This window comes from Lissotriton vulgaris, chromosome 8, assembly GCF_964263255.1.
Source record: "Lissotriton vulgaris chromosome 8, aLisVul1.2, whole genome shotgun sequence".
NCBI classification, from domain to species: Eukaryota; Metazoa; Chordata; class Amphibia; order Caudata; family Salamandridae; genus Lissotriton; species Lissotriton vulgaris.
The window spans coordinates 1387662575-1387676513 of NC_141696.1; the positions used below are offsets into that span (position 1 = coordinate 1387662575).

At 47.2% G+C, this 13939-nt stretch overlaps 1 protein-coding gene across 1 annotated transcript in view; it reads left to right on the forward strand.

Annotated features, from left to right (window-relative positions):
* The window catches only part of MORC3 (MORC family CW-type zinc finger 3), a 793723-nt gene that overhangs the window by 143284 nt on the left and 636500 nt on the right, over positions 1 to 13939 (forward strand). The window contains exon 3 of the mRNA XM_086935396.1: positions 3547 to 3679. Within this exon, the coding sequence (XP_086791522.1) occupies positions 3547 to 3679 (133 nt within the window). The remainder of the gene's footprint in view (positions 1 to 3546; positions 3680 to 13939) is intronic.

Sequence of the window (13939 nt, forward strand, 5' to 3'; positions counted from 1 at the left end):
GACATTGATGCTGCTGCTTGCACCGGGGTTCGAGGGCACTGCTCGTAGGTTACTCATGCACCGCCCCATTTCACACCTCAGCCTAGGCCGACCAACACCAGCGACATAGACTCCAGATCGTCAGTTGCTGCCTGCACTGCAACCTGTGGGCCTCTCGCAATGTATTGCCCCATCTTGCCCGTAGCCTTGGGTCTACCGAGGACAGCGCTTCAGCAACTATCGCGCCGCTGCTTGCACTGTGACCTAACTATAACTTATGCCTCCCTAATGCACTGCTTATGACCTCCCATATTACATCACTCATGACTTGTCTTCAGTGAAGTCAATAACCATCATCCACAGAACCACCCACACCTCCACTCACACACCCACTCACCGTTACAACCACTCATATACTCATTCACACACCTATACAACTACTGACACACAACCACTCTGCTCACATACCCACTCACTGATCCATACAGGCACTCACACACCCACTCACATACTCCTTCACAAACCGCACTCGCACAACCACTGACTCACCTACACAGCCACTCACTCACCCATATAGCTACAAACAGAGCTATTCATTCACCCAATTTGACACTCACACATCCATTCACTCATCCACAAAACCACTTACATACCCATTCACACATCAATACAATTACTCATACGCCCACTCACTCATCTATACTGCACCCACTCACCCATAAACCCAGTCTAGCAAACTCTCACTTACCATTACATCCACTTAGACACTCACCCAGACACTGACCCACCTATAGAGCTACACACAATCACTCTCATCCACCCATCGAGCCACTCACACAGCCACCAGTCACTGATACAGCCACTCACACACTGATCCCATACAGCCACTCACCCATACAGTTACTCACAACCACTTATTCACCCATACAGCCACTCACATGCCTATACAGCCACTTAGACACCCACTCCCACATTGATAGTCAGCCAGTGTGCCACTCAGATGACATATATTAGAAACCATATCACTCATTAGTAGTACAGAAAGAATAGTAGTTTACTTATGCAGTCGCTTAGTATATATCTTTACCTCTCAGAAACTTTTACGAAACACTTCCACTCACTTAATGATGTCATCAGTTATGTGATTTGAGATGTTATCTATGATGATATCAGTGATGTCACTGACCATGTCATGATTGATGTAATATGTTAGGCTATAAGCAGTGCATTGCGGGGGCATAGGTTAGAGTTTGCTTTGGTAACCATAACTTCTGAATTTCATTGGTTTTGTATGAGTGACATCTGAAACTAACTATAACGTCTCTGTAACCTGTTTTTGTGTGTTTGTGTCTGTCTCTGTCATAACACCCCCTGATTCAGATTGAGCCTGAACATGGGTGGATGATCGTAGAACCTCAAAAGCATTGTCGCTTTGTTGTTAATCTCAAATGCATGAAAGCCCTAGTGACTGTGTAGCTAAGTAACTTATAAACTGTTTACCTCTGTCACCAATTCGGAGAAAGATCCTTCCACCCAGGCTATCCCTGAGGTCTTGTCAAAGTGCACACTGTAATTTACCAGATCCGGTAATGGTGGCCACGAGGTTGGAAAAAATTACATATAGATCTGATGTATAAATGATCAGATCTGCCTGTAGAACAATACCAATGGCTGATTTTCATGGCAAAAAGATGGAATATTTGAATGAGGATGCTATTCCTGAGCTAGCAGCTTGGGAATGATATTAACTAACCGGGTCAAAAAGGGGCTGCCCTTCCTGGCGGCATACTTGGTAAAGTTTTCCTGCTTTCCATGTTTGCCTGTGCTTCACATACGTGTCTCCTTGATCAGGACAGTGTAGCTTAAATGATCTGCTTTGGAGCAACAAATGTTGAAATGTCTGTCTCTGCATCTGCCGTTGCAATCCTCTGCAGGTTTTCTGCTGCTTGCCATCACCATGGGATCTGTGACACTGCAAGTATTATAGGACGCTGCGTGACCAGAGGACTGAACATTACTCAAAAGAATATGTATTTTGATTGGCTCCCTCCCTATTTTCTAGTGAGTTGCAATTGAATGGCGGGTTGCCCATGGATCTGCTGGTGACTTGGGGATACAAGCAGGCCCTTTGGGTCAGAATGTCAATTCACCCTTTGGGCACAAAAACTATCTGAACAAGGACCCGTATTCAGTGGTGGTGCTCTCTTTTAGGAGCCAGAGAAAGGGCCAAGGACTAAGGTAGAAAGGTTGATGGTTGTATTGTTTCAGGAGGTAGACCACCAGATCTTCTTAACCTGCCCGAACTGTGATGGAAAGACTGCGAAGGCCCAGCTGCTTAAAGCTTGGCCGAGGTGGTCCTTCTCCCTAGGAGCAGGCCAAGGGGAGAGTGCGGTGGATTCTGTTTCTGTGCTTCACTTGCCTCTTTTAATGCCACATGGATGTCTATAAAAGTTAATTGAAGGGGTGCACACAGAGCAGGAGCAGTTCATGTGTGTCTTACTGATGCATATTATTCATTGTATTTTGCATTCAGCTGGGAACTCAGCAGACCATAGTGTCATGCGAATGGTAATCCTATCTGAATGATGTGTTGATCTGTTGGGTTGTACCATTGTTTATTAGTTCTGTATTGAACAGTGGTGCATTGTCTTTGGTGCGCATGGTAGCTGTAGATTTCCGCTGCGTGTGCTGGATTTGATGAGTGCTCCTTCATAAGTGACTTAATCTTGCAAAGATGCTTGGTACCAATGTCTTATAAGAAACGTTGGGCGTGCTCATCTCATTGTCTGTTCCGAGTGGAACAGTTGTCTGTTGGGCTGTCTGTACTCAGTAACTTATTTGGTTGCTGCCCAGTTGAGTGTTTTCACTGGATGCATGAATACCTTTCACTGTGTTTTATATGCACATGGGCAGTTCTGACAGACCGTCAGTTTGTCCTGACTTTGGAAATCCCTTAGCTGTTCCTTTTATATGAGTAGTTTCCAGATATAATTGTGGTCGCTCAGTGTATGCTGAAATTATAAACATTACATTTTTTAACCACTGGGATGGCTCGATGATTTTACAATATCTGTGATGTTCGCCGGTAGCACCTTTGTCAGTTCAAATTTGACTTTTTTACTTTTTGCTTGTCGTGTGGAACATTCCATAGTAATCCATGTATCACAACTTCAAGTGAGTAGAAAAGACATCAGTCATCCATTTTCTAAATTTAAAATGCCGAACCACACGTCTGGAATTCGTGTGGATAAACACATTGTAGTAGTTTTTGGCTAAGACACTTTTTACTTCCTTTTGGGAGGTACAAAGGCACCTTAGCTATACTGGAGATGTCACACCTATATATTGGTTTGCATGTTTATTATCGATGTGCGTTCACCATATTTCATTCTGGATTTTTACATTGTGTAATATCTGTTTCTTCAAATAAATGAGTGAATTCATAGCAGGAGGTTTACTTTTGGTCACCAAGCTTAAATGGATGAATTAATTTCTCACCCATGCTGGGTACCATTGATTAAAGCTTTCAAGAAACGTAATTCTATTAAAAATAACTTTCTTTTTCAGATAATGCATATGATCCAGATGTGAATGCCAAACAAATATGGATTGATAAGACGGTCATTCGGCACAATATGTGCATGACCTTCACTGATAACGGAAGTGGCATGAATCAAGATAAATTGCACAAAATGCTTAGGTGAGTACCATGCACTGAATTCAGACTGTCTCTCCATCTGCTTTGTGTGTGTGCTACATGTATAACTAGACCCCCATATCAACTGTAGGCTCCTTATAAGCATGCAAATGGTGTGAGTAGTATGATAATGTTTAGTACACTTATGCATATTAGTCACTTGTGCAGTCCCCAAGAACGTTATTTTTTATTTTCTGTATTGGAAAAGTATAATATACATGTAGATCCACTGGATACATCATGACCGCAGTCCAACTAATACATGTTACATGTGGTAGCGCAATGCAGAGCATCCGTTTCAACAGTTAACATTTGAACCATTATCATTATCATCTTATCAAGGGGCATTGATCTAGCCATTCTGACTGAAACGTGGTTAACTGAAACATCCACACCTATAATGGACATACTAGTCCCCCCCAACTATCGCATTATTAGACTCGACAGGAATGGCAAGACGGGCGGGGGAATCGCATGCATCTACAGGAGCAACCTAGCTGTCACTGAAGGCCCCTCCCCCTCCCTCTCCGCCTGCGAACTCATCTGCCTTGAGATTACTAGTGAGGGCAAACCTGTGTGCTCCCTTCATGTTATTTACCACCCACCCGGTGACAACTTCATCTTCTCCCAACAACTAATGGACACGATATCCACCAACGCCGGTCGACAGCTCAATCAAATTTACCTGGGAGACTTCAACCTCCACTGGAATGACCAGAAAGACCCTGTGGTGAAGAGCCTTAAGACTTTCCCCGACGCGCTTGACCTCACCCAAATATGCAACGGTCCGACACATGAAAAAGGCTCTATCATTGACCTTATCATCTCCAAAGAAGACTCTACCCAACTAGTCGCAATCGAACCATGTGACTGGTCAGACCACCACATCATCACCTTCTTCATCAACGAAAAAGTCAAACTTAACCCGGCGCAACCTGCCAAAACCAAGATTTGGAAGAGGGACCTGAAGAACCTTAACCCAAAGACCTTGCCTGCCCACACAGGCAGTCTCCTTCTTCCCCCGACGGACGTCTCTGATGTGCATTTATTGACCAACCTCTACCTAGACTCCATGTCTACAATAATCAATGAAGCCGCACCCTTGCAATTGAAGAGAGTCTCCACCAAGAACTCGAACCCATGGTACGATGGCAGACTCAATGAAGACAGACGTGTGATGCGCTTAGCTGAGCGCGCGTGGAGATCGGACCCCTCAGCACTGAACCTTAGAACGCTTAAGAGTAGGAGAAACGCTTACTTCAGAAAAATCAAACGCTCGAAATCAATATTCTTTAGCCAACAGCTGGATCAAGCTAAAAACCGACCAAAAAAACTGTTCGAGTTAGTCAAAACCCAAACCAAAACGCAACCTCCACAACCCAACAACTTAACAAAGGCTATCCCAAGTTGCGAAGACTTCTCTGCTTTCTTCAAGCAAAAGAACGACACTATAAGAAGCGATCTCATCAAGGATGTAAGTCGATTCGCCGGCTCCATATGCATAACTAACACTCATGCTAAAAACAACGCTTCATGGACGTCCTTCGACACCCATTCCGAAGAATCAATCCACAAGCTGCTGGTCACCTTGAAACCCGCCAATCATCACACAGATCCCCTACCTGCCAATGCTGTTAAAGTCCTCACCCCCCTGTTCCTCCCACTCTGGACTAAAATCATCAACTGTTCCCTGCAACAAGGGCTCATCCCAGATTCCCTCAAGATTGGGCAAGTCACGCCTATACTCAAGAAACCCACAGCTGCCCCGGCCGACCTAAACAACTATCGTCCTATCACCAATATCACCACTCTAGCAAAACTGTTAGAAAAATGCGTAAAACTCCAACTGACAAAACACATTGAGCAGTTTGACCTCCTCAACTCTCACCAATCCGGATTCAGAGCAAAGCATAGCACGGAAACGGCCATGACACACATAATAGATGATGCCCTCCAAATCCTTGATCACAATGAGTCTTGCCTCCTCATCCTTCTTGACCTCTCTTCAGCATTTGATACGGTCAAACACGAGAATCTACTGGAGCTCCTAAATACCAGAATGGGCATATCCGGGACGGTTCTCAAATGGTTCACGTCCTTTCTGCACAACCTTTCTCAGAGGTTCAAGATCAACAACGCACTGTCCTCGCCTGTGCCAGTAACACTGGGCGTTCCGCAAGGTTCCTCCCTATCCCCCACATTGTTCAACCTCATCATGGAACCACGCACCACCTCGCTTCAATCCTCTAAGGTACAGTTCCATATGTACGCCGATGACACTCAGCTCTACCTCAAGTTTCAATCCCCTGAAGACATCAAACTGGTGAATGCCACACTAAAACACCCAAGCTTGGCTGGCCGACAATCACCTCAAACTAAATGCTCTGAAAACTGAGTTCCTTCTGATCTCTCCTCCTGCGAAAAAGGCCATCACCCAAACCTGGCTCAATCATTTAACCGCACTCAATGTCCAACCCACCATCGTGGACTCAGCGAAATCCCTTGGCATCACACTGGACTGCAATCTCGACATGCAGCAGCATATTAGCATAGCAACTAAAGGAGCCAACTTCCAAATCAACACGCTGAGAAAACTCAAACCCTTCCTTCCACCCAAGGACTTCCAAACTGTGGTACAAGCCTTAGTCATTCCTCGCATAGACTACGGAATTGTGGCTCTCAGCGGGCTCCCCCTGACAACAACGGCTCCCCTAAGAGCCTCCCCGAACGCGGCCGCGAGACTCCTCACCGGCTCAAGAAAACACTCGCATATATCCCCTGACTTAAAAGCCCTGAACTGGCTGCCTATTGAAGCCAGAATTCAGTTGAAAATTGCCTGTATGACACACTCTGCCGTACACCACAAGGCACCCAACTACCTCTCTCATAAGCTGACCATATCAGGAGGCTCAAGATCCAACAGAAGCACAAACACTCTCCTCCTGAAACTACGGAGATTCCGGAAGGAAAAAACATACAAACGCTCCTTCTCTGGAATGGCACCTAGGATCTGGAATGCACTCCCGCCATAAACCAGGCTTATCCCGTCCACTATACTCTTCAAGAAAGAGGTGAAGGCCATCCTTATGGCTAAATACACCTGAACACTATCGATACTGGAACAATGACAGAATTTGGCTCCCTCATTATCGGCTGTCTGAATACTTACCTTTGTACACTAGGACTTGAGTGCCTCAATAACCTGCAATGCACCCACTACTGACTACTGCTCTGCCTTCAACATTGTGTTTATTCACCCTCTGGGGTGCTATAATCTTATCCGTTTAGACATTGTACTGTTTCCATATTATTGTTTCTTGATTGTTATTACTCTGTATACTCGTGTATGATTGATACCCTACTTTTTGCAACTCACTGTCTACGGAATCTCATATTGATTTAGGAGTCTTGTTTATCCTACCTACTGTTTCTGTAAAGCGCTCTGATATCTGCAAAGATCTTGTTCGCGCTATATAAAACTTTAAATAAAATAAATAAATAAATAAATTACGAGTAGTTTGGTATATCGCATCAAAGCCATAATCCCGACAACGGCGGTGGTTAGGTATACACATCTTGTTGTCATATCAACCGTGGTTCGACTTCAGCCCCAAGTGTCTCACCAACCCTTCAGTAGCCCGAGGCCCGCTACTCACTGCTCATCCACAGGGCTCATTCTGCCTCAGTTCAACTTGCATCTTTCAATTACAGTATCTCTGTTCATTCTCCCTCCGCCTCCCCGGTCTCCTTACCCACAAGCTGTATTTGATATGGGCCCCAGTAATTCGTAGGGTGACTTTGAGGGGGAAGTAATTCACTATATGCACCTGACTGCGTGTTGCAGAATACCATGTCTGCATGCCACTCTGCTAAAGTGGGAACCGGGCCTCTAGCCCAACACATCGCCACCCCGCGCCCGGCCAACTGTGGCGCAATGGCCACTAGTTTTCTATTTGTTTTGTACACCCTCTTGTCATAGCCCAGAACGGCTAGCATCAGATCCCTCTCCTGGGAAGTACTGAAAGTGGGCGAGGGGTGTTTGTGTCTCCGCTCTATCTTGGAAAGCATCGCAACCCTTCACTCCTCTCCTCCCCCACCCCCCGCGGAATAGGTCTCCCATTGTGCTTATCCCTAAACTTTGCAGCGTCTTCACGATGTTTCTCTCCTGACTCAGCAGGACCTAGGTGCACCACTCTCCAAAGATGTGCCGGGAATATAGCAGGGATCCGGACTGGTGCTCTAGAAAATGCCTCCAGGCTTGCACCGTGGTATTCAGAGAATTGAATATGCCATAGCACTGCGTTGGGTTGTGGAAAAGCGTCCTGGGAAGAGTATGAGGGCTCGCAGCATCCCTTTCAATATATAGATGTAGCAAGTAGCGTGGGCCATGGAGCCGATGATATACTAAGGTGCTCTGCTCTACTCTGTAATATAACTCTAAGTCTTGAGCTTTTAGACCACCCTCCGTATCCTAGGGTGCTTTCCAGCCCAGGCCAACAGGAGCAACAGGGTTCACAATGCGGCAAAAAGCGATCGTGGCAGGAGCATTGGGACATTTTGAAACCAGAATAACAAGCATTTGCAATGCAATAGGTCTTGCATTGGGAAAGTTTGAGCTATTGGTATTGTAAATGACAATTTTTTTATTTATGTGTTGGTTTTGAAAATAGCGAAATTAAAAGCTTTGTCACTTACAATGCCAATAGTTTTAACTTTCGCAAATGTGACACCTATAGCATTTGTAATGCAATATGTGTTGTATTTACGTGACTTACATGTACTGATATTACAAATAACAATGGCTTTTCATTTTTGTAATAATTAATACTTAAATAAGTTATTGTAATTTATAATGGCAATAGCTTAAACTTTTGTAAATAACTTTTGTGAAGATTATGTTCAGTGTATTTTATTGTGACAAAAATCCAAGAACAGAAGTTAAATATTAATTGTAATAAAGCTTGAAACATTGAGAGAACATATTCGAACCAGTAGTTGTTGAATAGTTGCACAGATTGATGATGTGGTGGCGCTGAGTGACGTTGTGGTTGCGAGGAGTGATGATGTGGTGTTCAGTGATGCTGTGGTGCCCCTGAGTGATGCTGTTGTGGTGTTGAGTGATGCTGTGGTGATGCGATAGATGAGTGTAATTATGTGGCATGTAATTATGTGGCATTGAGTGGTATTTGGAGTGTATGTTGCATTGAGTGCATTGTAATTATGTAGCATATAATTATGTGGCACTGAGTGGAATTGTGTGGAGTGTGTGTTGCATTCAGTAGAGTATAATTATGTGGAACTGAGAGATCTTTGGAGTGTATGCTGCATTGAGTGCAGTGTAATTATGTGGCGTGTAACTATGTGGCACTGAGTGGTATTTGGATTGTATATTGCATTGAGGGCAGTGTAATTATGTGGCACTAAGTGGTATTTGAAGTGTATGTTGCATTGAGTGCAGTGTTATTATGTGGCTTGTAATTATGTGGTACTGAGTGGTATTTGGAGTGTATGTTGCATTGAGTGCAGTGTAAATATGTGGCGTGTAATGATGTGGCACTGAGTGGTATTTGGAGTGTATGTTGCCTTGAGTACAGTGTAATTATGTTGGGCGTAATTATGTGGCACTGAGTGGTATTTGGAGTGTATGTTGCGTTGAGCGCAGTGTTATTATGTAGCATATAATTATGTGGCACTGAGTGGTATTGTTTGGAGTGTATGTTGCATTGTAATTATGTAGCATATAATTATGTGGCACTGTGGAGTGTGTTGCATTCAGTAGAGTGTAATTATGTGGTGTGTAATTATGTGGCACTGAGTGGTATTTGGAGTGTATGTTTCATTGAGCGCAGTGTTATTATGTAGCATATAATTATGTGGCACTGAGTGGTATTGTTTTGAGTATGTTGCGTTGAGCGCAGTGTAATTATGTGGCGTGTAATTATGTGGCACTGAGTGATATTTGGAGTGTATGTTGCGTTGAGCGCAGTGTAAATATGTAGCATATAATTATGTGGAACTGAGTGATATTGTTTGGAGTGTATGTTGCATTGAGTGCAGTGTATTTATAATTACATTGTAATTTGCAATGCAATAGGTCTCGCATTAGGAAAGTTTGAGCTATTGGTTTTGTAAATGACAAATATTTTATTTGTGTTGGTTTTGAAAATAGCGAAATTAATAGCTTTGTCATTTACAATGCCAATAGTTTTAACTTTTGCAAATGTGACACCTATAGCATTTGTAATGCAATATGTTTTGTATTTACGTGACTTAGATGTATTGATATTACAAATAACAATGACTTTTAATTTTTCTAAATAATTAATACTTAAATAAAAGTTATTGTAATTTATAATGGCAATAGCTTTAACTTTTGTAAATAACTTTTGTGAAGATTATTCAGTGTATTTTATTGGGACGAAAATCCAAGAACAGAACTGAAATATTAACATATTTTTGTGACATTTGTAATAAAGCTTGAAACATTGAGAGAACATATTTGAACCAGTTGTTGTTGAATGGTTGCACAGATAAATGCTGTGGTGGCGCTGAGTTATGTTGTGGTGGCGAGTGATGTAGTGGCGTTCAGTGATGCTGTGGTAGCGCATAGTGATGTTGTGGTGCCCCTGAGTGATGATGTGATGCCCCTGAGTGGTGCTGTGGTGATGCGATGGAGTGAGTGTGATAGTTAGATAGACAGAGTGAGGGCGACAGACAGACAGAGTGAGGGCGACAGACAGACAGAGTGAGGGCGACAGACAGACAGAGTGAGGGCGACAGACAGACAGAGTGAGGGCGACAGACAGACAGAGTGAGGGCGACAGACAGACAGAGTGAGGGCGACAGACAGACAGAGTGAGGGCGACAGACAGACAGAGTGAGGGCGACAGACAGACAGAGTGAGGGCGACAGACAGACAGAGTGAGGGCGACAGACAGACAGAGTGAGGGCGACAGACAGACAGAGTGAGGGCGACAGACAGACAGACAGAGTGAGGGCGACAGACAGACAGAGTGAGGGCGACAGACAGAGTGAGGGCGACAGACAGACAGACAGAGTGAGGGCGACAGACAGACAGACAGAGTGAGGGCGACAGACAGACAGACAGAGTGAGGGCGACAGACAGACAGACAGAGTGAGGGCGACAGACAGACAGAGTGAGGGCGACAGACAGACAGAGTGAGGGCGACAGACAGAGTGAGGGCGACAGACAGACAGACAGAGTGAGGGCGACAGACAGACAGACAGAGTGAGGGCGACAGACAGACAGACAGAGTGAGGGCGACAGACAGACAGACAGAGTGAGGGCGACAGACAGACAGAGTGAGGGCGACAGACAGACAGACAGAGTGAGGGCGACAGACAGACAGAGTGAGGGCGACAGACAGACAGAGTGAGGGCGACAGACAGACAGAGTGAGGGCGACAGACAGACAGAGTGAGGGCGACAGACAGACAGAGTGAGGGCGACAGACAGACAGAGTGAGGGCGACAGACAGACAGACAGAGTGAGGGCGACAGACAGACAGACAGACAGAGTGAGGGAGACAGACAGACAGACAGACAGAGTGAGGGAGACAGACAGACAGAGTGAGGGAGACAGACAGACAGAGTGAGGGCGACAGACAGACAGACAGAGTGAGGGCGACAGACAGACAGACAGAGTGAGGGCGACAGACAGACAGACAGAGTGAGGGCGACAGACAGACAGACAGAGTGAGGGCGACAGACAGACAGACAGAGTGAGGGAGACAGACAGACAGACAGAGTGAGGGCGACAGACAGACAGACAGAGTGAGGGCGACAGACAGACAGACAGAGTGAGGGCGACAGACAGACAGACAGAGTGAGGGCGACAGACAGACAGACAGAGTGAGGGCGACAGACAGACAGACAGAGTGAGGGCGACAGACAGACAGACAGAGTGAGGGCGACAGACAGACAGACAGAGTGAGGGCGACAGACAGACAGACAGAGTGAGGGCGACAGACAGACAGACAGAGTGAGGGCGACAGACAGACAGAGTGAGGGCGACAGACAGACAGAGTGAGGGCGACAGACAGACAGAGTGAGGGCGACAGACAGACAGAGTGAGGGCGACAGACAGACAGAGTGAGGGCGACAGACAGACAGACAGAGTGAGGGCGACAGACAGACAGAGTGAGGGCGACAGACAGAGTGAGGGCGACAGACAGACAGACAGAGTGAGGGCGACAGACAGACAGACAGAGTGAGGGCGACAGACAGACAGACAGAGTGAGGGCGACAGACAGACAGAGTGAGGGCGACAGACAGACAGAGTGAGGGCGACAGACAGAGTGAGGGCGACAGACAGACAGACAGAGTGAGGGCGACAGACAGACAGACAGAGTGAGGGCGACAGACAGACAGACAGAGTGAGGGCGACAGACAGACAGACAGAGTGAGGGCGACAGACAGACAGACAGAGTGAGGGCGACAGACAGACAGAGTGAGGGCGACAGACAGACAGACAGAGTGAGGGCGACAGACAGACAGACAGAGTGAGGGCGACAGACAGACAGAGTGAGGGCGACAGACAGAGTGAGGGCGACAGACAGACAGACAGAGTGAGGGCGACAGACAGACAGACAGAGTGAGGGCGACAGACAGACAGACAGAGTGAGGGCGACAGACAGACAGAGTGAGGGCGACAGACAGACAGAGTGAGGGCGACAGACAGAGTGAGGGCGACAGACAGACAGACAGAGTGAGGGCGACAGACAGACAGACAGAGTGAGGGCGACAGACAGACAGACAGAGTGAGGGCGACAGACAGACAGACAGAGTGAGGGCGACAGACAGACAGACAGAGTGAGGGCGACAGACAGACAGAGTGAGGGCGACAGACAGACAGAGTGAGGGCGACAGACAGACAGAGTGAGGGCGACAGACAGACAGAGTGAGGGCGACAGACAGACAGAGTGAGGGCGACAGACAGACAGACAGAGTGAGGGCGACAGACAGACAGACAGACAGAGTGAGGGAGACAGACAGACAGACAGACAGAGTGAGGGAGACAGACAGACAGAGTGAGGGCGACAGACAGACAGACAGAGTGAGGGCGACAGACAGACAGACAGAGTGAGGGCGACAGACAGACAGACAGACAGAGTGAGGGAGACAGACAGACAGAGTGAGGGAGACAGACAGACAGAGTGAGGGCGACAGACAGACAGACAGAGTGAGGGCGACAGACAGACAGACAGAGTGAGGGCGACAGACAGACAGACAGAGTGAGGGCGACAGACAGACAGACAGAGTGAGGGCGACAGACAGACAGACAGAGTGAGGGCGACAGACAGACAGAGTGAGGGCGACAGACAGACAGAGTGAGGGCGACAGACAGACAGACAGAGTGAGGGCGACAGACAGACAGACAGAGTGAGGGCGACAGACAGACAGACAGAGTGAGGGCGACAGACAGACAGACAGAGTGAGGGCGACAGACAGACAGAGTGAGGGCGACAGACAGACAGAGTGAGGGCGACAGACAGACAGAGTGAGGGCGACAGACAGACAGAGTGAGGGCGACAGACAGACAGAGTGAGGGCGACAGACAGACAGAGTGAGGGCGACAGACAGACAGAGTGAGGGCGACAGACAGACAGAGTGAGGGCGACAGACAGACAGAGTGAGGGCGACAGACAGACAGAGTGAGGGCGACAGACAGACAGAGTGAGGGCGACAGACAGACAGAGTGAGGGCGACAGACAGACAGACAGAGTGAGGGCGACAGACAGACAGACAGAGTGAGGGCGACAGACAGACAGACAGAGTGAGGGCGACAGACAGACAGACAGAGTGAGGGCGACAGACAGACAGACAGAGTGAGGGCGACAGACAGACAGACAGAGTGAGGGCGACAGACAGACAGACAGAGTGAGGGCGACAGACAGACAGAGTGAGGGCGACAGACAGACAGAGTGAGGGCGACAGACAGACAGACAGAGTGAGGGCGACAGACAGACAGAGTGAGGGCGACAGACAGAGTGAGGGCGACAGACAGAGTGAGGGCGACAGACAGAGTGAGGGCGACAGACAGAGTGAGGGCGACTGTTGATCAGTTGTAGGTGTGTGTGGGTGGTTGGGTGTGTGTGGGTGGTTGGGTGTGTGTGGGGGGGTTGGGTGTGTGTGGGGGGGTTGGGTGTGTTTGGGGGGGGGGGTTGTAAGATTGTGTCTGTAACATGGATCCGTACATGGAGTGGTGTGGCTCACTGGTTAGAAGCGGCAGACCCGGAAGCAG